We start from the raw sequence: 25,751 nt of genomic DNA on the forward strand, positions 1-25,751 counted from the left end.
ACCTACGTTAAAGCCCTATATTAAAGACGTATATCTAGATAATTGAATTTAATGTCAATTGTTTATGTAAATAAGTGAGTTGTGGTATGTTATACATGTCTAGTGATAAACTAATGTATTATGACTATTCTTTTTTAGATCAAATCTTTTGCACATTAACTTACCTTTTCTCATGTATTTGTTTGTCAGTGTGTTCATTTTGTGTGCGATAATCACCTTAATGACGTGAGTAGAAAATGATATCTCAAGTGATCTAATGCAGAATGAAAATGATTCAAAAACTGAATTTTGTTTTGTATAATCTCTTCTTCACCAAAAATTATAATTGTAGTTATATATATATATATATATATATATATATATATACTTTTTATATTCAGTATATGATTTATAAATGACATTAATATAATAATTGTATAATTATATTATTTATTTGTTGATTATCATATTGATAATATTTTGTTTAATAAAAAATACTCATATTTTGTATAAAATATGACCAAATACATGATCAAACTTAAAATATAAAAATATGATAGAAAGTAAAACTGTAGTTTTCTTATAATAACTTCAGTAATTTGTAACGATTTTTTTAACCATAATAGTAATATATAAGAAAAATTAAAAAGTGAAAATAATGTAAGGATGGATTGTTATGAGAAAAAAGTTATAAGTTTGGAAAAACAGAAAATAATAACATTATGGGAAAAATTACCTATATTTAGGTCACACTTGTAACGAGTAATGATATCATTCATTGTTCTTGCCATAAATGAAGCTGCTTAGTTGGAAAGTGTTAAAAGGGATAATGGGAACTGGAACAGTCACCCCCTAATTTAATTGTTCAATCATTTTAATCCAAAACTTAGTTAATTAATAGTTAATTAGGGAGATGAAACTTAGAGAGAAAGAGGTGAAAAGAAGAAGAAAACTGTTTGACAGCGTTGGATACTGAGAAGACGTGGGAGAGAGAGAGAGATTATAACTATGAAGGTGAAGAAGAGGTTAGTTTTTTGTTGAACTGCTTGGAAGGAACAGTTTTGAATTCCAACACAACACAACCAACAACAAACACACGAAAAGAAGAAACACCTTTGAAAAAATTAATAAAAACCTTTTGGAGAGAGAAACTCAAGAGACGTGAGCCTTGAGTTCTTTCTTTTATTTTTCTTTTCCACCATTTGGTTTTGCTTCTTCCTTCCTTTGTTATCCAATCACCAATCACCTTCTCTCTCTCCGTCTCTCCATCTCTATCTTCCTTCTTCCTATCTACAGTTATTCTCTCTCTAGCTTTTGATTTTCTCTCTCATCAGATCTCGTCCATGGTTCTCCGCTGGTTTTTGGAACACCCTTTTTCTTAATCCTCTCTGATCAATCATATCTAGCATTTTTAGACCGTGAAGTTTCATTTTTTTTATTTTATTTGGTGTAATTAGTTGAATCCTTTATTCTTTTTCATTTTTTATAGGGAATAATATTAACGAAAATAATAATTGATTGTGGTTTGAAGAAAAAGAAAAATCCCAACTTTTTTTGTCTTCTTTGTCGTTTGCGGTGTTTTGGAACAGAACCCAGAAAAAAAGATTTTTATATTATTTGAGGTGGTTGTACTTTGTGGTGGGTGTGATTGAAGATTTGCTGTGATTGTGGATGCTTGGAGAGGGTAAAGAACGGGGAGGGAAGTTGGGGGGTTATGATTGAGGGTGAATTTGGGGAATCATTGATTTTTGTGTTGTGGTTAGGATCTATTTTGGTGTATTTGGTGATGGGGATGAGGAATGATGCACAGAAGCAACAGCTTCTTCATCAGGGTAATGGTGGTGGCAAAACCAGCGGCTTCATTCCTAGTTCTTTTCGTGCTCTTTCTAGCTACCTCAGGATTGTTTCCTCTGGTGCTTCCACAGTTGCACGTTCTGCTGCATCTGTTGTAGCTTCATCCGTTGTGGACAGAGATGACGTTCCCGACCATGATAAGGTATGTGTCCGTTTTTTTGATTTGTGATTTAAGACCAATTTCTTGATTGGTCATCGCGGTGAACTTGTGGTCTGTATTGATTTAAATTGTAAAGGTGGTTTGTTTGCATTTATAGGGTGTTTATTTTTGGTTTATGTATAATTGCTTATTTACTTGATCATGTTTCTGAATGGCTTAAATGACTTCTAATATTAGAGGGCAGGTTTAGATTCATTGATTGTTTAAAAACTCCTTGTTTTTGTTATAGAGATAAACCTATAGATTGTTTATCCAAATGGTTTATATTTTCTTCTAATTTTAGAGTATAGGTTTAACTTGCGAATCCAGTGTGATTGCCGCTGCTTGTTCATACTCAGTCATTATTACGTAGTTCAAAATTCTATACTTGAATTTGTCGCGTGCAAGGTTTAATAAAAAAAGGTATGGTGCTTTTTATTTGGGGCCATGCTTATTGTATTCAATCAATGTGTGATTTAGGGATAAAAATTCAAACAATATCGATTGCTCTTGCTGGGTTCAATCAGTGGCTTCCTCTGTTTTAAATTTCTTATTTTGTTTGTATTGTTTGTTACGAAACGATGCTTTGTTGAACAGACTGTTATATTTTTGGCCTCTGAAAGAGTATACAATTCCATAGGCACATTTGTAAACCTTATGTCGGAAAAATGGCTGGGTAAACACCTCTATAGTTTGGGATTGAACACCTGATACTGTTCCTTAACTTTGCCTAGGGTTATACTGTACTTTGACACTAAAAATATTGCAGGTGGTTTGACACTAAAAAATTTGAAATTTGCAGGTGTCTTGACACTAAAAAATTTGAAAATTTGGTGGTTTGATTTTTTTAGGTTTCTATTTTATTATTCTGCTAATCTCTTTCACACGTGTCTAGCTCTCTCTGATTGTTTTATATGACATTTTTATAAAGTTTTATCAATTTTGGCTAGAAACTTGGACACTATTCGGATTTAAACATCCTGTCTAGTAGGAAAATATGTCATTTATTAGATATAACAAGGAGTGTGTCGTTTTGCATAGTGTTATGGATTAAGAGTTTTTGTTTTGATTTTATGGACACTTTCAACTGATATCAAGGTAAAAATTGAAAGTTATAACTATTTTTCAAGATGTAATTCTTTTATTGGTCTCTTTCATGATGATGGAATTAATGGACTTCTTTGTATGAAAAAGAGATCTAATCTGTTTTTATTGAGTGTGAGAACAGATAAATCTCTAGCTATGTGCTTTTAGAGATAATCAGGTTGTTTCATGAATGTGCTTATCTAGTTGTGATTTGTTGTAAGGGGACTGTGTATTTAAATTTCTTAAGTCTTTATATGAATATCCAGAGAATCGCTTTTAAATACTCAAATCCACATCATGTTCTTTAGTTTTTCTTTGCCTTGCTTAATCTGATTTTTTCTGGAATTTTATATTCCTTTTAGTTTCGTTTTTTGTACTGAGTAATTGATACTTTATCCTAGGTACATTTTTTTATATTTTGTGTAGACACAATGACTTATTTCAATCATAAATTTATATAGGTTATTTGGGCTGGGTTTGACGAGTTAGAGGGTGAGGGTGAAGTTATTCAGCAAGTACTTCTTCTAGGCTATCGATCTGGCTTCCAGGTTTGGCATGTCGATGAATCAAATAATGTCCGTGACCTTGTATCCAGACTTGATGGTCCTGTTTCTTTTATGCAAATGGTACCTAATCCAATTGCATCAAAGAGATCTGAAGACAACTATGCAAACAGTCGGCAGCTGTTGGTTGTTTGTACTGATGGATTCTTTGTAGGAGGTAGCAATGTTCAGGATGGGTTGGCCACCCCTAATAATGGAAGCACTTTAAACTCACATGAACAAATGAATGGAAACTATTTGCCGACTACTGTTAGGTTTTATTCTATGAAATCTCAATCATATGTTCATGTGCTGAAGTTTAGATCAGTTGTTTATTCTGTGAGGTGCAGTTCTCGAGTAGTTGCTATCTCTCAGTCCACTCAGGTATACCTTCTAACATATATTCTATATTAAAACTTTAAAATGTGTTGTCTTGGAATATTTGATGGAATCATTCTTTTGCAGATTCACTGTTTTGAAGCTACCACATTAATAAGGGCGTATATTTTACTTACCAATCCTATAGTCATGAGTGTCCCTGGTTCTGGAGGCATAGGTTATGGTCCTCTTGCGGTGGGACCAAGATGGTTGGCATATAGCGGAAGTCCAGTTGCTGTTTCCAATTCAGGACATGTCAGCGGACAACATTTGATGCCTTCTGCAAGTGTTTCTGGTTTTTCTTCTAATGGCAGTTTGCTTGCTCATTATGCCAAAGAGTCCAGCAAGCATATTGCTACTGGTATTGTATCCCTCGGAGACATGGGGTATAAGAAACTTTCCAGATACTGCTCTGATACCAATGGTTCATTACAATCTGTAAATTCTGTCTCTAAGGGCACCGGAACCATTAATGGCCATTCAACGGATGCAGATAACATTGGGATGGTGAAATACTGTTCTTGATTCTGTTTACTTGAATATATATATATATATATTGAACTGTATATATATATGTGTGTGTGTGTGTGTCTTTGCTCAAAATAGATTATAAAGCAGTCAATTTTAGGTTGTACATGTTTTGTACAGATGCATGGATAAAAAATATTATAATGTTACCAGTATTACATTCATTTTCTTCTAGCATTGTTCGTACAAATATTGTTTTGGACATATTAATGTCTTTCTTAGAATATATATCAGGTTGAGAGTATTGATATTGTTGCTGCTGTATCATTTTATTCTGTCTTTTACATAGGGTAACATTGTTTTTGTTCTCTTTCAGGTTATTGTTAAAGATATTGTCTCCAGAAACGTTATTGCTCAATTCCGGGCCCACAAGAGTCCTATTTCAGCATTAAGCTTTGATCCTAGTGGCACCATTTTAGTGACAGCTTCCATTCAGGGTCATAACATAAATGTTTTTAAGATCATGCCTGTACAGGACAATTTTTCTGCTTCTGATACTGGCCCCTCTTATGTTCATTTGTACAAGCTGCAACGTGGCTTTACAAATGCGGTGAGTGAATGGTTTTTCTTTTTTTTGATGAATTATCATTTTCTTTATGACAATTCATCAACACAAGCAACATGGAGTTATAATAATATGTATTGGGATTTTCAGGTTATTCAAGATATCAGTTTCAGTGATGACAGCAAGTGGATTATGATCAGTTCCTCTAGGGGCACTAGCCATCTATTTGCCATAAATCCTCAAGGAGGACATGTAAATATTCAGTCCTATGATGATAGTTTTACTATAAGAAATAGTGGATTAGGCTCTACAGCTAATCACCCCCAGGGATGGTCTCATGGTTCTGCCATGCAAAAGCCTAAACAAAAGAGTTTGGTTGTGGCCGGCCCACCAATCACTCTTTCCGTGGTAAGCCGGATCAGGAATGGAGCCAATGGCTGGAGGGGCAGTGTAACTGGTGCTGCTGCTGCTGCAACTGGTAGGAAAACTCACCTTTCTGGGGCTGTAGCTTCATCTTTTCGGAAGTTTAAAAGTTCTGAAATGAACTATTCAAAGTATCACCTGCTGGTCTTTTCACCAACTGGTTCTATGATACAATATGCTCTGCAAATGTTAAGCAGTCAAGATTCAGGTGTTGGCTCTGTGTTGGCTCCTGCATATGAATCCCTTCCACAGGATGATGCAAGATTAGTAGTTGAGGCTATCCAAAAATGGAATATATGTCAGAGTCATAGTCGAAGAGAGCGAGAAGATAACATAGATATATATGGCGAGAATGGAATTGCAGATGCCAATAAAATATATCCGGAGGAAGTGGGGGAGGAGTACACCATTAGCCCGAAAGTCTGGAATGGAGCTATGAAAGTAAATCCTTCTCTTGAGGGGAAGAGTCATTTGTATATTTCAGAAGCTGAACTTCAAATGCATCAAGCTCAGACTTCATTATGGGCAAAACCAGAGGTATGCTATTTTAAATCAAACTGTGGTGGTTTTAGTCTCTTGTGTTATGCCCTTTGTTTGATATTTATATGCACAATGCTTTTCCAACCAGATATATTTTCATTCAATGTTGCAAGAGCCTAACTTAATGGGTGAAGAAGCTGCTTCGAGTGGCGAATTTGAGATTGAAAGGATTCCTACATGCGTAGTTGAAGCTAGATCAAAAGACTTGGTTCCGATTTTTGACTATTTTCAGACTCCAAAGTTGCAGCAAGCAAGGTTTGATGACAAATTAATTGAATGATTTTCTTCCATATTCTTTGACTTTGTATTGAACATTGTGCTTATAAATATTGGTTACTTTGTTTGTTGATGTTAAATTTTCTTTGGATTCTTTCTTGCTTTATTATTTCCCCCTTTGTATACATGGAGATATCTTGCATATTCATGAATTTGAAATTTTATGATTGTGTTACAGGACTTCTATGGATAGCAAAAAAGATGACCAACTGTCACATTACAGTTTGCAGTCATCTGGAAATGGCAGGATTTCTTCTAGGAGTGATGATGGTGATGTTTCTGAGTTAAGAAATGGGATTGAAGGAACTGAATTGGATAATCATGTGGTGGCTTCTGAAACTGTGAGCTTTGTAAATAACAATGACACCTTTAAACCAAATACTCAGCATGAGATTGTAAATAATAGAAGGGAGCACTTAGACACCGAGGCTCAACTCATGTTTGTAAATAGTGACAGAAAGCTTGAAAATGAAGAATCATTTTGAAGAAAAATGGTGATGAATTTGAATCTAAGGTAATTTGTTTGCATCTGCTTTATTCAATTGATTATAGTTTCTTGGTATGCATTGTTTACAACACAATCCTTGTAAGTCTGGAAACAACCCAAAAGAAACCTTGGATATATTAAAATAATAATGAAAAAGACAACAGAGTTATCATTGATGTTATCACTTGTGTTTTTTTATTAGTTCTGTGTAAGCATTGTGTTTGTTAATCATTCATATATTTGGAAATGCTTGATATATTTATAGTATTATTAATGTATACAATTTTTATTGGCTTTTCTCTTTTCTGGGTTTTCAATTCAGGCATGGAAATATTCTTTGATTTGGCAATGGAGGCTTAATTAACAATGTTAATATAAAATGTTGGGAGAGAGAGAGAAGCATGAGGAGTAGCTTCACTAGCTTGACTATGATGCAAAATTGTGGATACTACCAAGGATTTCTTTCTGTTGAAATTGTAAATAACAGATTCATGTATATCAATAATTAGTTTTAATGTGTAAATAATAGAATCACTCTGTCCCTTCACTCCCACCTTTTCTTTTCATTCTATTAATTAGATTATTATTCTTCTTCTTATTATCATTATTATAATTATTATTAGATAATTTAGTTTGTAAGATAAGGTGAAAATATATATTTATTGTACAGGAAATAAATCTTTGTAATTTGTAAAGTCTATTATTTATTATCTAATATGATCTTTATCTGGTAAGAGCATGTTAAATATCAAGTTCAAATTAAAATACCCTATTAAATATATTAGTGCTATAACAAAAGGATTCATGAAAAAGTCAACTTTTATTACACATTGTTCTTAATAATTTGACTTAATTTCATTTTACTCAAATAGCAATAAGAACATTTGATCTAATATGGGGTTCATGAATTCTTGGGGATAAGAAGGTTGATACCTGATAAGGTAATGATTCATTGGACCAAGAAATGAAATGTGATGTGACTAAAAAGGGGTAGAAGGAGGAAGAAGAATATGTATATAAGAATAAGAAAAGTATTACCAAACTATAGAAGTGATTAATTTGTAGTAATATAATAATTTGTAAATGAGTGAAGTAAACGAATAAGTTGAATTAATTTATGTTTCTTAATTTATTGGTGCTAGTTTATTTTGATTTATGCGAACAAAATAATATTAATTATCAAATGATAATGTTATGTGATTATTTTAATTAATTATATTTGTTTAGATCGTGACCTACCTATCTGAGCTCCTTTTTTGTAATACAAAGTGTACCTTCTTCTCGTTGCACTTTGAGTTTATATTATACTATTCATGTCCCTAAATATAACAAAATAATTTATGCTTTTGTAATATTTATTTTATGATTGTTGTAAATATATGATTTATTATATAAATATTATTAATATTTTTCAAAATAATAAGTGCAGAATTCGATCCTAGAAATCGGTTTTTGCTTAAAAATTTATTTCTGTATGTAAATTTAAAACAGTTGTTTCTGTAAATGTTTTTGTAAATGTCATTTTTTTTTAAAAATTCAAAATTTTAAAAGAGTGTCTCAATAGTATCACTATTAAAAATGTTATCAATAATATACTATAGTTTTTAATAAAAAAAATGTTATAATTTTTATATAAATATATATAAAGTGGCCATTTGTTGAACTAAAGAAACAAATTGAGGTTTAGGAGAATAAAATATCACGGAAGTGGTTGGTTACGTCAACTTCCATTATATGTAAGACATAAAAGTAGGCATGAAATGAAGGTTTTCATCAATTCATTATATTTTTCAATACAAGAAATTAAGGGAGTTGTAGAAGGATTCAACTATAATTTTTTTAATTAAAGATACCAATTTTGTTAGGATGACTAATTAAACCCTCAAATCAAATTTAATAAAATCAAGATCTTTAATAGTATTTATCGATCAGAAAATAGGGCAGATATATAAAGTGCTTTGAAAAATAGTAAAAAAGTGGTCCTAAATTATTGAGAATAAAAATTTCTCATTATTTTTTCATGGAAAATCTAGAATCTCAAATACTATAATTTACTTGTCGGAATGAAAATGTTGTCTTTTCAATTGCGTGCAATACAATAATTACTAATGTTTGTTTTCGTAGAATGTTGGGAACTATGTGTGAACCTGTTTATCCTAAAACAATCTCACATGCTAATTTATAATACATAATTCAAGATTAATTTACCAAACATTCTAATACTGTTCACAGTTAAAAATTAAATAAAATAATTAAAATCAATTCTAGCGATATTTTAGTTCCACCCACTATAATTATTTATTTATTCATTCTGTAGTGAATGTAACATCCCAAAAAAAATATAGTTGTAAACTATATTCAAGAGTTCTTACATTTACAAAAAAAAAAATGGAACAACTATAGAAAATAAAATTAACTTAAAGTTGTTATGAAATAACCATAATTTTAAAACTTACTAAAATCCTAATCTGAATACAAATCATAAGAATCGATCGGTCATACAAGAGATGTATCAACCGAACGGTCTTATCCTAAGGGATTGAAGACTCCTCGCTTACCACTTGCTCCAGAGAAACCTCTCCGCACTCTGCTCACACCCACCGGGTGATCATTGCAAGGACGTAGACGACCAAACGGACAACATGACAAGACAGGAAAATAAGGGTAAACTAATGTAATTTAATTAACCAAACATACATACATTTCTTACAAGTACAACTAATGCATAACCGAAAAATCCAACATACCAAAACAAATACATATATGCATAAACAAATGAAAACTATACTTCATGCATAAATCGTACACCTGACTTGACCATCCAGATTGTATGAATATGTAGCTTGAGGCCGTTCATGCACTTAGGTGGTGTAGTAACTGGAAAACCATCAGCTGCCACCCGAGATTAGTCTGTTATAACTCATCCAAGATCCTATGGGCTAGGACCTCCTGCCATTCTCACACAATGCCTTACCCATCTCTACTTGAGAATTGGTAATCATCAGAATATCAGGATGAACTCCGTGAATTTCATTATCCATATTCATACTATAACACCATTTTGATACACTTTTCACTTGAGACCTTTACCACTTCAATACACTTGTTACTGAGACATTCCTCCTTGGAATTCTCTTCCACATTACTTGAAACATATGCCTTGTTTGAAATATCAATACAATTTCCCATACTCAGTAGATCAATACAACTATCTCAACCCATCAAAGTCAACAGTGATAATAGCATTTAAAGACCAAATATTCATTCATAGTAGAAAACCGAATGTCACAAACACCTAGTACGACCGAATGGAAAGATCAACCAATCTTATGAACAAGACCAGACGCACTGTAAATGGTGGAGACCGAACAGTTTCTCACTTCCCAATGGACATGACCAAACGGTCCATAACATATAAGACTGAAGAAGTGACCAAACACTATTAAGGACCGACCACTAAAAGAGACCGAATACTTCATAGTAAGTTCAAACTGAACAGTAAAATCACCAATACCCTTTAACACAACCGAACGGAAAAACACCCCTAACATGTAAATATGACCGAATGGTCATTTAAAGAGTGAGACTCAAACGTAAGCCGAATACAAGCTAAGACCGAACACCAATACAAACCCAGTACCCGTACAAGACCGAGCACTACCAAGACCGAGCGCTAGTACGGGACCAAGCGCTATCAAGAACGATCACTAGTACAAGACCAAGTGCACACACTAGCATAACTGCTAGTATAAGACCGAGCGCTTCTGAAACCGAGTGCTGATAAATGGCTGAGCACTATCAAGACACTACATGACCGAACGATCATTAATAGTTAAGACCTATAAAAGACCGAACGCTATTACGAAACCTAGCACTACCAAGAGACCAACCAGCTAAGACCGAACGGTCATGAACTGGAAAGACTAGAGACTACACCCAGCTAAAGACCGAGTACTTGAACATGGCCAAGCGGCCAATAGCGCATGATCGAGCGGTCAACAGCGCTATCAGTGTTCTGCATAATTATGCAGAATAGCTGCAGAATTATGAACAACACCTAATTTTACCAAAACTGATTATTTTTCTCAACTTCTAATTTCCAAAACTTGAATCATATACCAATTTACATTATTCCTCGGATGTCTAAACCTTTATAAACACTTTCTAAAGAGTCTGCTACCAAATTCATGATCCAAAACTGCATAATCATCAGCCTAAGGATTCAAATTCAATTCTACTGGTTTATGGCACAATTTGAGTGACTTAGGGACATTAACAAGTCCTAAACAACTGATTCAGACTCTCCCCACCAACCAATTCCACACCGGATCCCAATTCCCCATTTTTGTTACTCCACTTCCTTAAACACACTCAAGAACAATACCAGCAACTCAAAGCAGAATAGTTCAACAAGGTCACAAGTTATATTATCTCATACAACTATACAATTCACACAATCACTCAATTACATACCCAAGAAAACTTCCAAACAACATTATACAAAAAGTATAGTTCCACAACACATCAACCAATTAAATTAACTAGCTTTCCTTACCTCTAACCGAACCGGACAACTTCCACAACCTTAAGGAATTTGCTTACTCTTCGAGGAAATTCTAAGAACATCTATGGACCACCAATTTATGAAAGGAGATAAACCATAACACCAAAATGAAGTTAGAAAGGGGAATAGAATACTGTTAAACACATGTAAACAACAACGCTTTCTTGCATGTACCAGAAATCCAAAAATTCATGAGAATTTAAGGAACAACACTTACCCGCTCTAAACACGAAATTGATCGGGGGATTAGGAAGCTTGTGATGCCAGGATCACTCAGGTGCTCCCTGATTGCTGAATAGATGAACTATGGGTGAAGAAATCTAGAGAGAAGGGAGAGGAAAATTAGGAAATAGTGGTTCTAGAGAGATAAACAGTTTTAAGATAATGAACTGAGTGTTTAGAAATTCCTATTTATACGGTTGGTTATTTCAAAATTAAAAGCTCAGTTCAGTTATCTTAGTACCTCTATCTACTCTATTATTCTATTTTCTGGGTCTTTACATTCTCCCCAACATAAAAAATTTTCGACCTTGAAAATTCACTTATTAACTAGAAGAAACAACCTATTCTCATCCCATTTTCTTTTTCAGCTACCTATTTGACAAAGATACTACTCCCTAACAACCTAGCTTGATATGAAAAAAAAAACCTTGTCTCTGTGTTAAAATGCTCTAGTGTTCAATAGTGGAGATTTGGTCTAGCCCTTACTCTCAAAATAAATCTGGACCTCTAAACCTGAGTTAATACAAATCTTTCTTTCACATAATTAATCTTCTTGTGTCTGCCACATAGCCACTCCTCATCAAACCTCCGCTACTTCTTGTAATTCTCTTCTAAAACCTCTACTAGTGCTGACTTCAAATCAATTCTTGGTTGATACTCTTTTACTTCCTCTTGCTTCTTCTAAGACCCACTATCCCTCTGGCTTGATCATTACAACTTCTGAGTTTTCTTCCAATTGTTAACATTCTTGATCAACCTTAAATCCCACCATTTTGATTACTTCACATTACTTTCCTGATTCTTCACTCTTGAGTAACATAGTTTCCAACTATGCTATCCTATTACCAAACTAGGACTCTTAACCGTTGTCGTGACAAAACCAACTTGAGCACTTCATCTATAGTTCTTCGACTTGCCAACCTGACCCATACTTAAAATCACTAGCTTGATCAATACTCATCCACCTTAAAATATTTCTCAAACTAGGATTTATCCAACCACCATAGCTGAAACACTTTGAGAAACTCACCAATTATAGTACTTCAACTATACTAATGAGTTCTCTCCACCACATTCCCTTTATAAAACTAGCCTTCACACTTTTTCAACTAAATCTTATTTGCTGCCCTTATCAGACCAACAACCTGAACCTTCTTTCTATTCCAAACACTATTAATACTTATTCACCTCAAGACTAGCGCTGCAACTTGAAACCAAAACTGATTTTCTCTTCTTCATCACCTTAACCTACTTTCCTTGTTCAACGTCCTATAACACTTTATCATTTCAAAGTTGACCCTGCAGATTAAAATCGAAGACTATCTTTAATTTCTCTGACTCTTTTGAAGATCACCTCACATACACTCAACTCAAAACAGACCATGATATCCTTGCCTTGTTAAAGAAGCTCAATCTTCCCAAACCACCGACTCAAGTTTAAGAAAGCGCTTCACGCATGCCACTTACCGATAAGAACCTGCTCACTAACATTCGCTGTGCTACTCTGATTCCATAATTCCTTGCTCCTCTGGTTGCCGAATACTCTCTTCACACCAACTGTAACCCGAAATGATCATTCTCAAGCACCTCCTTCAAAACTGCTATGATCTTGCAAAAATCCTTAGAACTTCTCGTTCTCAATAACCTTGTCATTTAAATTCCTCAACCTTGTTTCTATTCTACGAAAACGTACTCCCAAAAGCTAATTCAGTCTACCAAAATTCATACTAAACTATTTCCATTGTCTCTCTACTCTTCTCCTGATATTCATCAAACTTGTAGCTTTCCCCTATAATTACACTGAGTCCAAACCGCTACTGCTCTAACCAAACTTCCACCTTCCTCTTGTACTACACCACTTCAACAAGAACCATCCAAATTTTTACTAACATCGGTTCTGCTTTAGACACCATTCCAAAGTGAGCTCCACTTATCCAAGGTATATAAATCTCATACTTGTTGCAGAACACCAACCTAAACCCTTACACCATAACGAACTATTTTCTCTTCTCCACCTATCCTTGCTAAATTCTTCTGACTTCTACAACCCTTCGTCTTCCCATTTATAACTTGATCCACTTCTAATGCATAACCATTGGTTCTCCTTTTCAAAACACGACACTTCTCTTGAAGACCATAACCACCCAAAAACGATTCGAAACAATCAAACCTTCTCTTGTGATCACACCTCAAACCCAAGAAAGAACAACATCATCTCCCATTCACTTGCATTTATCAGACATCCTGGGTTCCCAGAATACGTGCTACCATCTTTCACTCACTACACTTGATGTATTCCCCCTCGCTTTCCTTCCTTATCAAGAAATCACTTCCTATGAACCTAAAACCTAAGCTCATATATCGATTTCACCCACTCCACATCACTTAGAATTCTTTATGTATTAATCAATACCAACATGGCTTACAACCTTCTTCCAGAATCACCTACCTCAACTTAGAACCATCACAACTACAAACCCTACCTTTAATCCTATGAACCTTAAAATACCTTTAACCCGTAACATCAACTTTCTGACTTTATCTGAACTTACCAACTTACTGCTTTCTATAACTCAACATCCAACATCTACTTCTCTTTTGATTAAACTCAGCCGATCACTGAACATCACCATAAAATCATCCCCGAAGAAAACCGATGGTACCCCCAACATGCCTCTTCATAACTTTGAACCTCTCAATCAACCCGGATTCTATGATCATTCTTGATACCTTCTTTAGCAACTTACACTGTAACCACCGTTTGTCATCTGTTCAAAGACCTTTCTTCTCCATTCCTCGTTCACTGTGCTCTTAATTCTCTCACCTTACACTTTCCACCAACTGACATCCCGATAAACTCCTTCCTGCAACACTTGAAATCTTTCATCTCAACCAATGGTCAAACCTTTCTTCTATTCAAACTACTAATCTTGAAATATCATTCTCGACATCCACTTGCTGAGAAGACTTGACCATGTTCTTCCAACTATTCACATAACTTAAGACTCTTACAATACTTCATTCTTCTTCAAAGACTTCATATCCTTTCATCTTGGAAATTCTGCCTTCTACAAATTCTCCTTAAATATAGATCCCTTTACTGTAATTAGTTCCCGCCCATCCTAACAGCTGTAACAGTTAGGATGTAGCTTCTTAAACCGTTTGGCTCAGGTCCTACGCTGCTTTCCACCGTTCGACTTGTTTCCCCCTACGTCTTACCGTTCGGATCTAGCTCTTCACCACTCTCCACCGTTCGACTGGACCTCTCCACGCCTTCCACCGTTCGGCTACCATTCGTCCTCATCGCTTCCCTCCTACCTTTCTTCTCTTTTTCAAATACTTTCCAAATCTTATTATTACCCCCATGCTTATCCAAAGCTCATTTTATTCTAACCTTTTAACTCAACTCTTCTTGTGAATCGTACAATATCTGATCTTCTAACTCTGTTCTTGAAAACTTCTTCACCCAAAAACATAACTTCCAGATTAACAACATCTCCACCCATCTCGTGAAACTTAAACTCTAATCTTCTAATTCCTTATCTTCGAGGAAAGTAATTGTCTCAAAGGCTTAAACCAATTCCAATGAAGGTATACATGTCAAGTTGTCCTTGAATATGCATTCCTTTACCACTATAGAGCACAATACACTACCACAAAGGCAAGAACAAGACAGAAATGAATATAGGAAACAATACTGGAACCCTAACTCTTTCTTACCCTAAACCTTCAGAATTAAGAAAGGAAAATCATCTATGGTATAAGTCATGAGTGTGCACCCTCATTACTTCTATCAAGACCTTTTCTGCTCTCAAAACTTCAAGTTAGATATACAATTTTACTATCTAGACTTGGAGGAAATGGTAGAATATACCATTTAGAGTCAACTTTCCACAAGAAAGACACGACAAATCCACAACTCACAGGTCGTTTTAAGAACGAACTTCTCTGATACCATTAATGTAACATCCCAAAAATATAGCTGTAAACTATATTTAAGAGTTCTTACATTTACAAAAAAAATGGAACATAAAATAAAATTAACTTACAGTTGTTATGAAATAACCATAATTTTAAAACTTACTAAAATCCTAATCTGAATACAAATCATAAGAACCGACCGATCGGTCATACAAGAGATGTATCAACCGAACGGTCTTATCCTAAGGGATTGAAGACTCCTCGCTCAGCACCTGCTCCAGAGAAACCTCTCCGCACTCTGCTCACACCCATCGGGTGATCATTGCAAGGACGTAGACGACCAAACAGACAACATGACATGACAGAAAAATAAGGGTAAGCTAATTGCTTTGTTCATAATATTTCTCCAGGTCTTGATAAACTCTCTGCAAAAGCTATTAAGTATGTCTTTAGGATACTCTCGCCTTCAGAAAGGGTATAAATGTTATTGTCGCTCAACCAAGAAGTATTATATGTATGTTGATGTCACATTCTTTGAGGATACACCTTTTTTCTTGTCCTCCATGGAGGATGGTTCATATGTTCAACAAATGTTTCCTTTACCATCATACGATCCATTGGTTACTTCTGCTTCTTTACCTCAAACTCAAAATCATAGAATCGGCTGCAGCGGAATTGTTAGCGTGGAATAACAAACCAAGAGGGTTTTTAATACGAACGTGTGCCTTTTAATTTCTACTCAATTAAACTTACCAAGCAAATAATAAAGACAAATAAAGAGAGTAAGGTTGAGGGAAATTTGCACAGATGATTTTATCCTGGTTCGGATCTTACCAATCCTATGTCCAGTCGCTTATCTCAAACAAGATAAACCTTTTTTTTACTAACACAAAACAATTACAAATTACAATCACAAAGAAACACAATTTGTAAAAGTTCCACCTCTCTTGATACCACAAGAGATGAACCTACACCTCCTTTGAGTCTTCACAAAGGATGAACACCTCCTCCGAATACTTCACGAAGGATGATTCTCTTCCGAACACCTCCTTAGACACACCAAGGATGAACCGGCTATTTCCTCTGTCACCGTAGCAGCACTTCACCAGCTCCACAGACAAGAGTTTCACAAGCCGAATAAGAGCACACAAGTCTCAATGATTTCTGAGTACTAGAGCACAAGGGAAGAGTTATTTTTGAGATAAAGAGTGAGCCATTTTATAGACTCAGCCCAATACTCTTCCATTCTTCGAAAACGGGCCATCTAACGCATATAATCGATTAACACAAGTATTAATCGATTAAAATGAATACAACGGCTAGTTTTTCAAATCTGAAACCCCCAACGGCTAGTTTTTCAAATCTGAAACCCCCAACGGCTAGTTTTTCAAATCTGAAACCCCCAACGGCTAGTGTTAATCGATTATTCTTAGAAATAATCAATTAACTAATCGATTATTATTGTCTTTAATCGATTATTACAGGGGCAATTGGGTTTTCAGTGCCAGCCTCGTTTTAATCGATTACAGTTGGATTTAATCGATTAAAACAGCTTGTGGATGATTCCCAACAGTAAATAAATCAAATATGAAATACAAGAATCAACCCTAATACATATTTGAGCATTATTACATGAACTTTGATTATTATAAAAGCTTTATCAAATATAGAGATCTTCAATTTGTCTTTATGGATCTTGACTTGTGCAAATCTGTTCATCATCAAAACTTCATCTTTGATTTTTGCTAACACAAAATGCAAATGACATTGTTCCTCCACCTCTTCTCACATATCAACGTCAGACACAATCTCAAACTCAAAACATTGAAGATCCTTGAGACTTAGATCTTCCTCCATCATATACATACATTTCTTACAAGTACAACCAATGCATAACCGAAAAATCCAACATACCAAAACAAATACATATATGCATAAACAAATGAAAACTATACTTCATGCATAAATCGTACACCTGACTTGACCATCCAGATTGTATGAATATCTAGCTTGAGGCCGTTCATGCACTTAGGTGGTGTAGTAACTGGAAAACCATCAGCTGCCACCCGAGATTAGTCTGTTATAACTCATCCAAGATCCTATGGGCTAGGACCTCCTGCCATTCTCACACAATGCCTTACCCATCTCTACTTGAGAATTGGTAATCATCAGAATATCAGGATGAACTCCGTGAATTTCATTATCCATATTCATACTATAACACCATTTTGATACACTTTTCACTTGAGACCTTTACCACTTCAATACACTTGTTACTGAGACATTCCTCCTTGGAATTCTCTTCCACATTACTTGAAACATATGCCTTGTTTGAAATATCAATACAATTTCCCATACTCAGTAGATCAATACAACTATCTCAACCCATCAAAGTCAACAGTGATAATAGCATTTAAAGACCAAATATTCATTCATAGTAGAAAACCGAACGTCACCAACACAAACTCCTAGTACAAACGAACGAAAAGATCAACCAATCTTATGAACAAGACCGGACGCACTGTAAATGGTGGAGACCGAACGGTTTCTCACTTCCCAATGGACAGGATCGAATGGTCCATAACAGATAAGACTGAAGAAGTGGCCGAACACTATTAAGGACCGACCACTAAGAGAGACCGAATACTTTATAGTAAGGTCAAACCGAACAGTAAAATCACCAATACTCTTTAACACAACCGAACGAAAAAACACCCCTAACATGTAAATATGACCGAACGGTCATTTAAAGAGTGAGGCTCAAACATGAGCCGAATACAAGCTAAGACCGAACACCAATACAAACCGAGTATCCGTACAAGACCGAGCACTACTAAGAACGAGCGCTAGTACGAGACCGAGCGCTATCAAGAACGATCACTAGTACAAGACCAAGCGCACACACTAGCATAAATGCTAGTATAAGACCGAGTGCTTCTGAAACCGAGTGCTGGTAAATGGCCGAGCACTATCTAGACAGTACATGACCGAACGGTCATTAATAGTTAAGACCTATAACAGACCGAACGTTATTACGAAACCTAGCACTACCAAGAGACCAACCACCTAAGACCGAATGGTCATGAACTAGAAAGACTAGAGACCGCATCCAGCTAAAGACCGAGTACTTGAACATGGCCGAGCGGCCAACAACGCATGATCGAGCGGTCAACAACGCTATCAGCGTTCTGCATAATTATGTAGAATAGCTGCAGCATTATGAACAATACCCAATTTTACCAAAACTGATTATTTTTCTCAACTTCTAATTTACCAAACTTAAATCATATACCAATTTACATTATTCCTCCGATGTCTAAACCTTTATAAACACTTTCTAAAGAGTTTGCTAAATACGAAAATCTTGTTATCCTAAATGTGTTATCCTGAAGTTTTCTTAATGCATTTGAGAAACTATTTTTCTTAACATGTGAAAAGATTTTAAAAGGGTATTTTGGCCCATTAATTATATATTATGGGTTAAAAAAGAAAAAAAAAAGAAATTTGTAGAAGATGGGCATTTATGTTATCGGTAAAAAAGTGTTGTTAGATGTTTACGCTGGTTGAGAAAAATAAAATTAATGTAAGGGTTCGTTAGTATGAAGGAGACATGTGAACAAAGTATTTGAAACCATAACCAAAGTGTGGTTGACATGGTCAACAAAGTTAGAAGGTTCTTTGTTTTGGAGTGTAAAATTACCATAAATTGGTCAGCTTTGGCTGCTGCAACTGTCAACAAAAACTGTCTTCAAAGGTTCAAGAGAATGCATACATATATCTATTCAATCTTACAATCCAACACCATCATCTTCTTACGTTACTCTATTTTTCACACAAAAACAACTACAAAAACATTTTAATTGTCTTTTATATTACTCATCATCATTTTCTTCATCCCCATTTTCAATAAATATTTTTGAATATCAAAATTTTATTTGTAAATATATATATATATATATATATATATATATATATATATATATATATATATATATATATATATATATATATATATTTTTTTTTTTTTTCTCTTGTGGTGACAACTAAGATTCAATCACTTTTTTTATCCAATAGTTAGATTATCAAGTATGATTTACGTAATTAATAGGTCTGTGTAACTAAATTTCACACAACAATTGTTCAATGCTACATTTTTTTAATGTTGACATAAATATTAATCATAGTATTCTAATTTTCAGGAGTATAAAGTGTTTTTTTTTTCATGTATTTTTTTAATTATTATTATCAAAGTCAATACTTACATAATATTGAGTTATTGTCATTTGTGAGTTAGCACATCAACTTTGATGGGGAGATATATCAGCCCTTAATTTCATGTACAATAATATAAGGTTAGTTGTTGCACGTGTCGTTTATCTTTCACATCTCCTAACTATACTATATATCGGAGTACCTTTTCTACTATTTCTCATTTTTAAAGCAAATTCCTTTTTATTATTCATCTGATTTTTAGAATTATAGTTTATTATACATTAAAAAGGTTTATTTACTATAATTTCTAATTATACTGTATTTTATGTACGTTAAAAATCTATTTATTTATTTATTATGAACTTTAATTGTATAAAAATAAATTCCATCTTGTGAAATACACAAGTTCATACACCAATTTGTAAAATATTAAAAGGAAAATAAAAATGAAAAAGTATTGAGATGATTTTTTTTTTGGTAATGTAAACCAAATTTTCCATAAATTATATGCAATGAGCATTAATGATAAATGAAAATGCAGATCAAATTATAAGATCAACTCAAAATATATGTAGAAGAATATTATTTGTTTTATTAAAATTTTGTAATAAATAATTGTTGTATAAAAATGATATGTTCTATAGTTTTAAAATCTTAAATGTTTGTCTCTCTTATTTTTTATTTTTAATTATTTGACACTCATAATTTGGTGATTAATGGGATTAGAGAAGAAAGGAGTTTTGATCTGAAAGCTTAGCTTAATGGGCTTCCCTTTCTTCACTTCAAAAACCGAACACTTTCCATAAGGGCCAATCATATTAGTTTCACTACCTAAATCCATCTAACCAAATTAATTTTCTTTTTAAATATATATAATAATAGATAATAGATTTCTACATATGATATTATAAATTCAAGTAAGAATTAAAAACCACTGTAAACGAAAGAGTTTAACAATAAATAAGAAAAATAAATAAATTAATTTTAAGATTTAAGCTAAAGATAGTGTTGTAATCTCTTATGCTCAGTTAACTCAAGATTTATATTTTTTAAAATAGAATCCAAGAAAGTTTTATTTTATAATGTTTGATCATTTAATTCATTTTTAATTTAGTCTTACGTAAATATTTGGCAAACAAGAAAAAAAAATCGCTTTGATTTCATGCATTGTGTGATTGCATGGACTTTATGTGAAAAAATATTATAAAATTTTATGAATAAAAAGTTCGTAAGAAGAGAATAATATATTTTTCAGATTCTCCTGCAACCGATTTTATGACTTAAACATATCAAGAAAATTGAGTAGTAGGTTTATGTTCTTTGTTTACAAAGCTTACAAGTTTATTTAGAAAGAAATTATTCTAATTGGGCTAGAAACCATCTTGATTATAGTAATCTTAAAACCATTACATTGTTATTTTTTATGTGGGTATTAACTTTTTAAATTTTAAAATTCAATATGATTACAATTATATAAAGTTAATTTGTAAGTGTTTTTTCTCTTTTCTCTAAAAAATTATATATGTATATATAAGAAAGAAAGAAAGAAAATAATTAGTAAAGTATGTAATGTGATTCAAGAGATAAAGAAAAAGTAAATACATAAAAAAAATTAGAGACTTTTAAAACTTTGTAATGAATTTTTTTAAAATAATTTTTTAATTTAAAAATATTTCATTTGTTTTTTTTTATTTGTAAACATTTTCCAACATATTGCAATGGTGTTTTCATAATTAAAAAAAAACTAAAATACATTTTAAAAAAAAAATTGGAAACTATAACGAAATTTATCCTAAATTGCATAATATTATCCTTCGAAAAACATTAGTCGAAATGAAGTATTAAAATCACACAATACCATTTCCTTAGTTTTTATGCATTGGTACCTTCTCTTATCTTTCTATTGTAGTTGTTCTATCGCATGTTTGGATGCAAATTAAGATTCACTTAGGTTTTTCAGTAGTTGTTGTTCTTTTGTGAAAAGAAATGAAAGATTTTGTGTGTATTACTTAGGACCATGAATCATTTCTGTCGTGTTCTGCAGATAGAATTGCTGATAATCAACTTGAAAATGATGAGACAATTTGACACTATTTGAACCCAACAGCACAAGGTATTGAGTTTATGTTATCATAGTTCTGATACAACAATTTCTTGCACCAAATGCAAATTCCAAATTATTCTCCGTACACCATTTATTACAGACAAATCAACAACATTGAATCAGGTCAAAAGGAGGTTTTTTCAATTGCCAATAACCCCTTTTCTAACAAAAGCATAACAAGGGTTTGAACTACCATGAATTTCCACATGCTTCCAAGAGAAATATAAATAAGGTTTACTGAATTTTCACTCAAACAACCAACCCCACCTCTCAGAGAGAGAGAGAATTAGTCATTTTCTATATACAAGTCCTTTTTTTTCTGTCACAGTCCAAACTCCAAACTCTATACACTAATTAAAAAGCTTCATGTGGAGGCAAAGCCAAAACATAAACTATACACCAAACAAACAAACAAACACATTGTTCAAATTCAATTTTCTTTTCTTCCTCAAACTTCCCTCCTTCAAAACCAAGCCAGTACCCAAAACTTGAACCAAACAACACCTCCTTATTAGTCCCATGTCTCTTTCTCCTTAACAACCACCTCAGTTCTCACCTCATAAAGATAAAATATTTTACCTTCAAACACCATTGATATCCCTGGCCCAAATGCTAAGCAAGGTTAGGTGGAGGATAGCAACCTTAAGCACTACCAAAGCCTTTCCTTTTACACCATAACCTCACAAGCCTTCTTCCAGTTTTCCTCTGCTGTTGAATTGTCAAATGAAATAAGGAATATAGTAGCTCAATAGGAGGAACTCAAGGCCCCCTTTGGTGTTGCCTTGCCTCATTCTGTTGTTGTTGGTATTTTCTTCTTCTGTATTAGGACAATATGCAGCTGCACATATCTCCAAGTTTGAGGCATGTCACTGTGTTTCCAAGCAAAGGGTTCAAGGAGTTTATCAAAGTGAAGGTTGCATCAAGGCGTGTCTCTTATCGGATGCTCTTCTACTTTCTCTTGTTCTTCACTTTTCTTCTTCGGTTTGTGTTTGTCTTAACAGCAGTGGATGGCATTGATGGAGAAAACAAATGCTCTACCATAGGTACACTATCAGCTCCTCCTTCTCTCTGTCACATGCACTCATATAAGATCACAAAGATAAACAAACACATGCAGGCATGGACAGAAAGACACAACCAGGTGCACTTCCAAGGGTGGATAGGGCATGAGTTTCACACACATCAAAGCATGTTATTGTTTTTCAAAGCTTTGAAATATAATAATTTTAAATCTTTATTGGTGTCCACATCAGAAATATTTATCTGTCTATGTATTATCTTACCCAGCCTACTACAGATCCATGTGGAAACTGTATCTCTGATAAGAGATGCATTAGACTATTAAGTAAGTCTAGTACTATTTGAGTTTCTTTATATCACCCCTTTTGTGAGATTTGGTCCTTATCTATCTTGTATTGTATTGGCGGATAGAATTTGTTAACAGTTGTTGTCGGGGTAAATCTGACCCTCCATTTTAGATTTCCATTTTAAAGTGTAGATAAGGTAGATTACAGTACCAGTTCACGTGCACACTTAATAGCTTCCTGATATCTTCAAGACACAATGAAAAAGGATGATCTTCAGAATTAGGAAACCATATAGATTCGTGACTTTCTTTTTCTATTAAAAGAGAAGAAAACCTGATTTTTTCAACCATGTACATGAATTTTACGGCTAGAAATTACGAGTTCAGAAAATATGTTTATCATATCATTATATTTGACATTTTGATTTACTTTCAAATCATATTTGTAGGTTGCCTAGGAAAAAAACTAGGACCAAGGATTTTGGGGAGACAGTCTGCATCAACTGTAATCTCCTGAACTCTTCTAGTTATATTCATCACCTTCTTAATGCATTTTACTTTTTACAGACGTTAATTTCCATTGGTGACTGAGAATAATTACATGGCTTTTGATAGGTCCCAGAAGTGATATACCAGACATTAGATGAACCTCTTGGCAAACATGAACTTCAGGGTAGGTTTGATATTCCACAAACCTTGGAAGAGTTCATGACTGAAATGAAGAAAGGTGGACATGATGCCAAGACATTTGCTGTTAAACTTCGAGAAATGGTACCATTCTCCAATTCTCTTAAAAAGGAAGAAAGTTCATCACATGCATTTATTAGAGTTTTCTAAGTTGAACTCTCCATTAACCACAAATCTGAACATTTCTAGGTGACCCTTATGGAAGAAAGGACCAGAATGGCGAAGATCCAAGAATATCTGTATCGACATGTAGCATCAAGCAGTATACCAAAACAACTTCACTGCCTTTCCTTGAGTTTAGCCAATGAACACACCAACAATGCCGCAGCACGCCTTCAACTACCCTCTGCAGAACTAGTCCCTGCCCTGGTTGACAATTCCTACTTCCATTTTGTCCTTGCCTCAGACAATGTACTGGCTGCATCAGTGGTTGCAACATCGCTTGTTCGCAATTTTTTGAGACCTCAGAAGGTTGTTCTGCACATAATTACAGACAGGAAGACTTATTACCCCATGCAGGCTTGGTTCTCATTGCATTCTTTGTCACCTGCTATAATTGAGGTGAAGGCATTGCACCATTTTGATTGGTTTACAAAGGGAAAGGTGCCTGTTCTGGAGGCTATGGAGAAGGATCAAAAGGTGAGGTCACAGTTTAGAGGGGGTTCATCAGCTATAGTTGCAAATACAACCGAGAAGCCAAAAGTTATTGCAGCAAAACTGCAAGCACTTAGTCCCAAGTATAATTCAGTGATGAACCACATCCGGATACATCTCCCAGAGGTAAAAAAAAAAAGAAGAATAGCACACCAAGTAAAGATTTTATACATTAGCTCATCATAATCAGGTAAGTCTTTGGTGACTGTGATGCTTACTTACCACAATGTTTTTTTCTCAACAGTTGTTTCCAAGTCTTAACAAGGTTGTCTTCCTCGATGATGACATCGTGGTACAAACTGACCTTTCACCTCTTTGGGACATTGAAATGAATGGAAAAGTGAATGGAGCTGTAGAAACATGTACTGGAGAAGACAAGTTTGTGATGTCAAAGAAGTTGAAAAGCTATTTGAACTTCTCCCACCCTCTAATATCCAAAAATTTTAATCCCAATGAATGTGCCTGGGCCTATGGCATGAACGTTTTCGATTTGGAGGCTTGGCGGAAGACTAATATAAGCAATATTTACCATTACTGGGTTGAGCAGGTATATATATATATATATAATGAAACAGAAAAAACTCAAATTAGGATATGTTAAATGTGTCATTAAAATTGACTTTCCATAAGAGTGATACTGATATTTCTGTTTTTGCTTCATGTAGAATATCAAATCAGACCTGAGTTTGTGGCAGCTAGGAACATTACCTCCTGGATTGATAGCCTTTCATGGCTATGTCCACGTTATTGATCCTTTCTGGCATATGCTGGGATTGGGATATCAGGAAAATACAAGTTTTGTTGATGCTGAGAGTGCTGGTGTCGTCCATTACAATGGCAGGGCAAAGCCATGGCTAGAAATAGCTTTTCCACAACTGAGGAAATTGTGGACAAAGTATGTTGACTTCTCAGATAAGTTCATCAAAAGTTGTCACATTAGGGCATCATAGCTAATATCTTAAGAAAACGTGAACTCGTTGATGAGTATAAGAAATGGAATTTGCATCCGGGGGAAAAGGAAAACGAGAGAGTTCTTTCAAGCATCAGGCCTTCCACGACATGAAAGAGACAAAAAATGATGACCACGATGCTCCTTTCTTGCTTTGAAAATTTATTTTTTAACTCTGTCTTCAATTGAAATTCTCGGATTCTTTTCTCTTCAATCCATATTGTAAGTATGAGTATTTGTAGATCATATACATGTATTAAAACAACACTGTTATTCTTTTGCTTTTTATGAGAAAACAAACCTTCGAGCTCAAGGTTTTCAAGAGTACGCTTTTGTAAGATGACATTTATAAAGTTCAGGGCAAACGATAGATCAAAGGACCATTTTATCCTATT

The 25,751-nt window shown here is 34.1% G+C and overlaps 2 protein-coding genes across 3 annotated transcripts; both read left to right on the plus strand.

The window, feature by feature from the left end:
• The first annotated feature begins 975 nt into the window (after positions 1-975).
• LOC108334274 (autophagy-related protein 18f) lies at positions 976-6,742 on the plus strand. 2 transcript variants are annotated; one of them, XM_017570029.2, is made up of 7 exons: positions 983-1,975; positions 3,520-3,984; positions 4,066-4,485; positions 4,823-5,056; positions 5,162-5,971; positions 6,063-6,229; positions 6,429-6,742. In XM_017570029.2, exons 1-7 carry the CDS (start codon positions 1,694-1,696, stop codon positions 6,733-6,735), a joined length of 2,685 nt encoding a protein of 894 aa, XP_017425518.1. In that variant the 5' UTR covers positions 983-1,693; the 3' UTR covers positions 6,736-6,742. The 2 variants fall into 2 exon arrangements, with proteins under 2 accessions (XP_017425519.1, XP_017425518.1); XM_017570030.2 differs by lacking the exon at positions 6,429-6,742 and having other exon boundaries at positions 976-1,975; positions 6,088-6,229.
• A 15,717-nt stretch (positions 6,743-22,459) lies between these two features.
• LOC108333982 (probable galacturonosyltransferase 12) lies at positions 22,460-25,680 on the plus strand. Its single transcript, XM_017569524.2, has 6 exons — positions 22,460-22,803; positions 23,516-23,571; positions 23,682-23,837; positions 23,943-24,533; positions 24,652-24,954; positions 25,073-25,680. Exons 1-6 carry the CDS (start codon positions 22,593-22,595, stop codon positions 25,355-25,357), a joined length of 1,602 nt encoding a protein of 533 aa, XP_017425013.1. The 5' UTR covers positions 22,460-22,592; the 3' UTR covers positions 25,358-25,680.
• Positions 25,681-25,751: the final 71 nt, after the last annotated feature.

This window comes from Vigna angularis, chromosome 11 (genome assembly GCF_016808095.1).
Source record: "Vigna angularis cultivar LongXiaoDou No.4 chromosome 11, ASM1680809v1, whole genome shotgun sequence".
In the NCBI taxonomy this organism is placed as follows: domain Eukaryota; kingdom Viridiplantae; phylum Streptophyta; class Magnoliopsida; order Fabales; family Fabaceae; genus Vigna; species Vigna angularis.

Bases quoted from the DNA above. Each gene is read 5' to 3' on its own strand.
- LOC108334274 (XM_017570029.2), top strand. From the start codon at position 1,694: ATGATTGAGGGTGAATTTGGGGAATCATTGATTTTTGTGTTGTGGTTA. The intron at 4,486-4,822 runs GTGAAATACTGT...GTTCTCTTTCAG, and splicing joins ATGCAGATAACATTGGGATG to GTTATTGTTAAAGATATTGT. The intron at 6,230-6,428 runs GTTTGATGACAA...ATTGTGTTACAG, and splicing joins CCAAAGTTGCAGCAAGCAAG to GACTTCTATGGATAGCAAAA.
- LOC108333982 (XM_017569524.2), top strand. From the start codon at position 22,593: ATGCAGCTGCACATATCTCCAAGTTTGAGGCATGTCACTGTGTTTCCA. The intron at 23,838-23,942 runs GTACCATTCTCC...GAACATTTCTAG, and splicing joins CTGTTAAACTTCGAGAAATG to GTGACCCTTATGGAAGAAAG. The intron at 24,534-24,651 runs GTAAAAAAAAAA...TTTTCTCAACAG, and splicing joins TCCGGATACATCTCCCAGAG to TTGTTTCCAAGTCTTAACAA.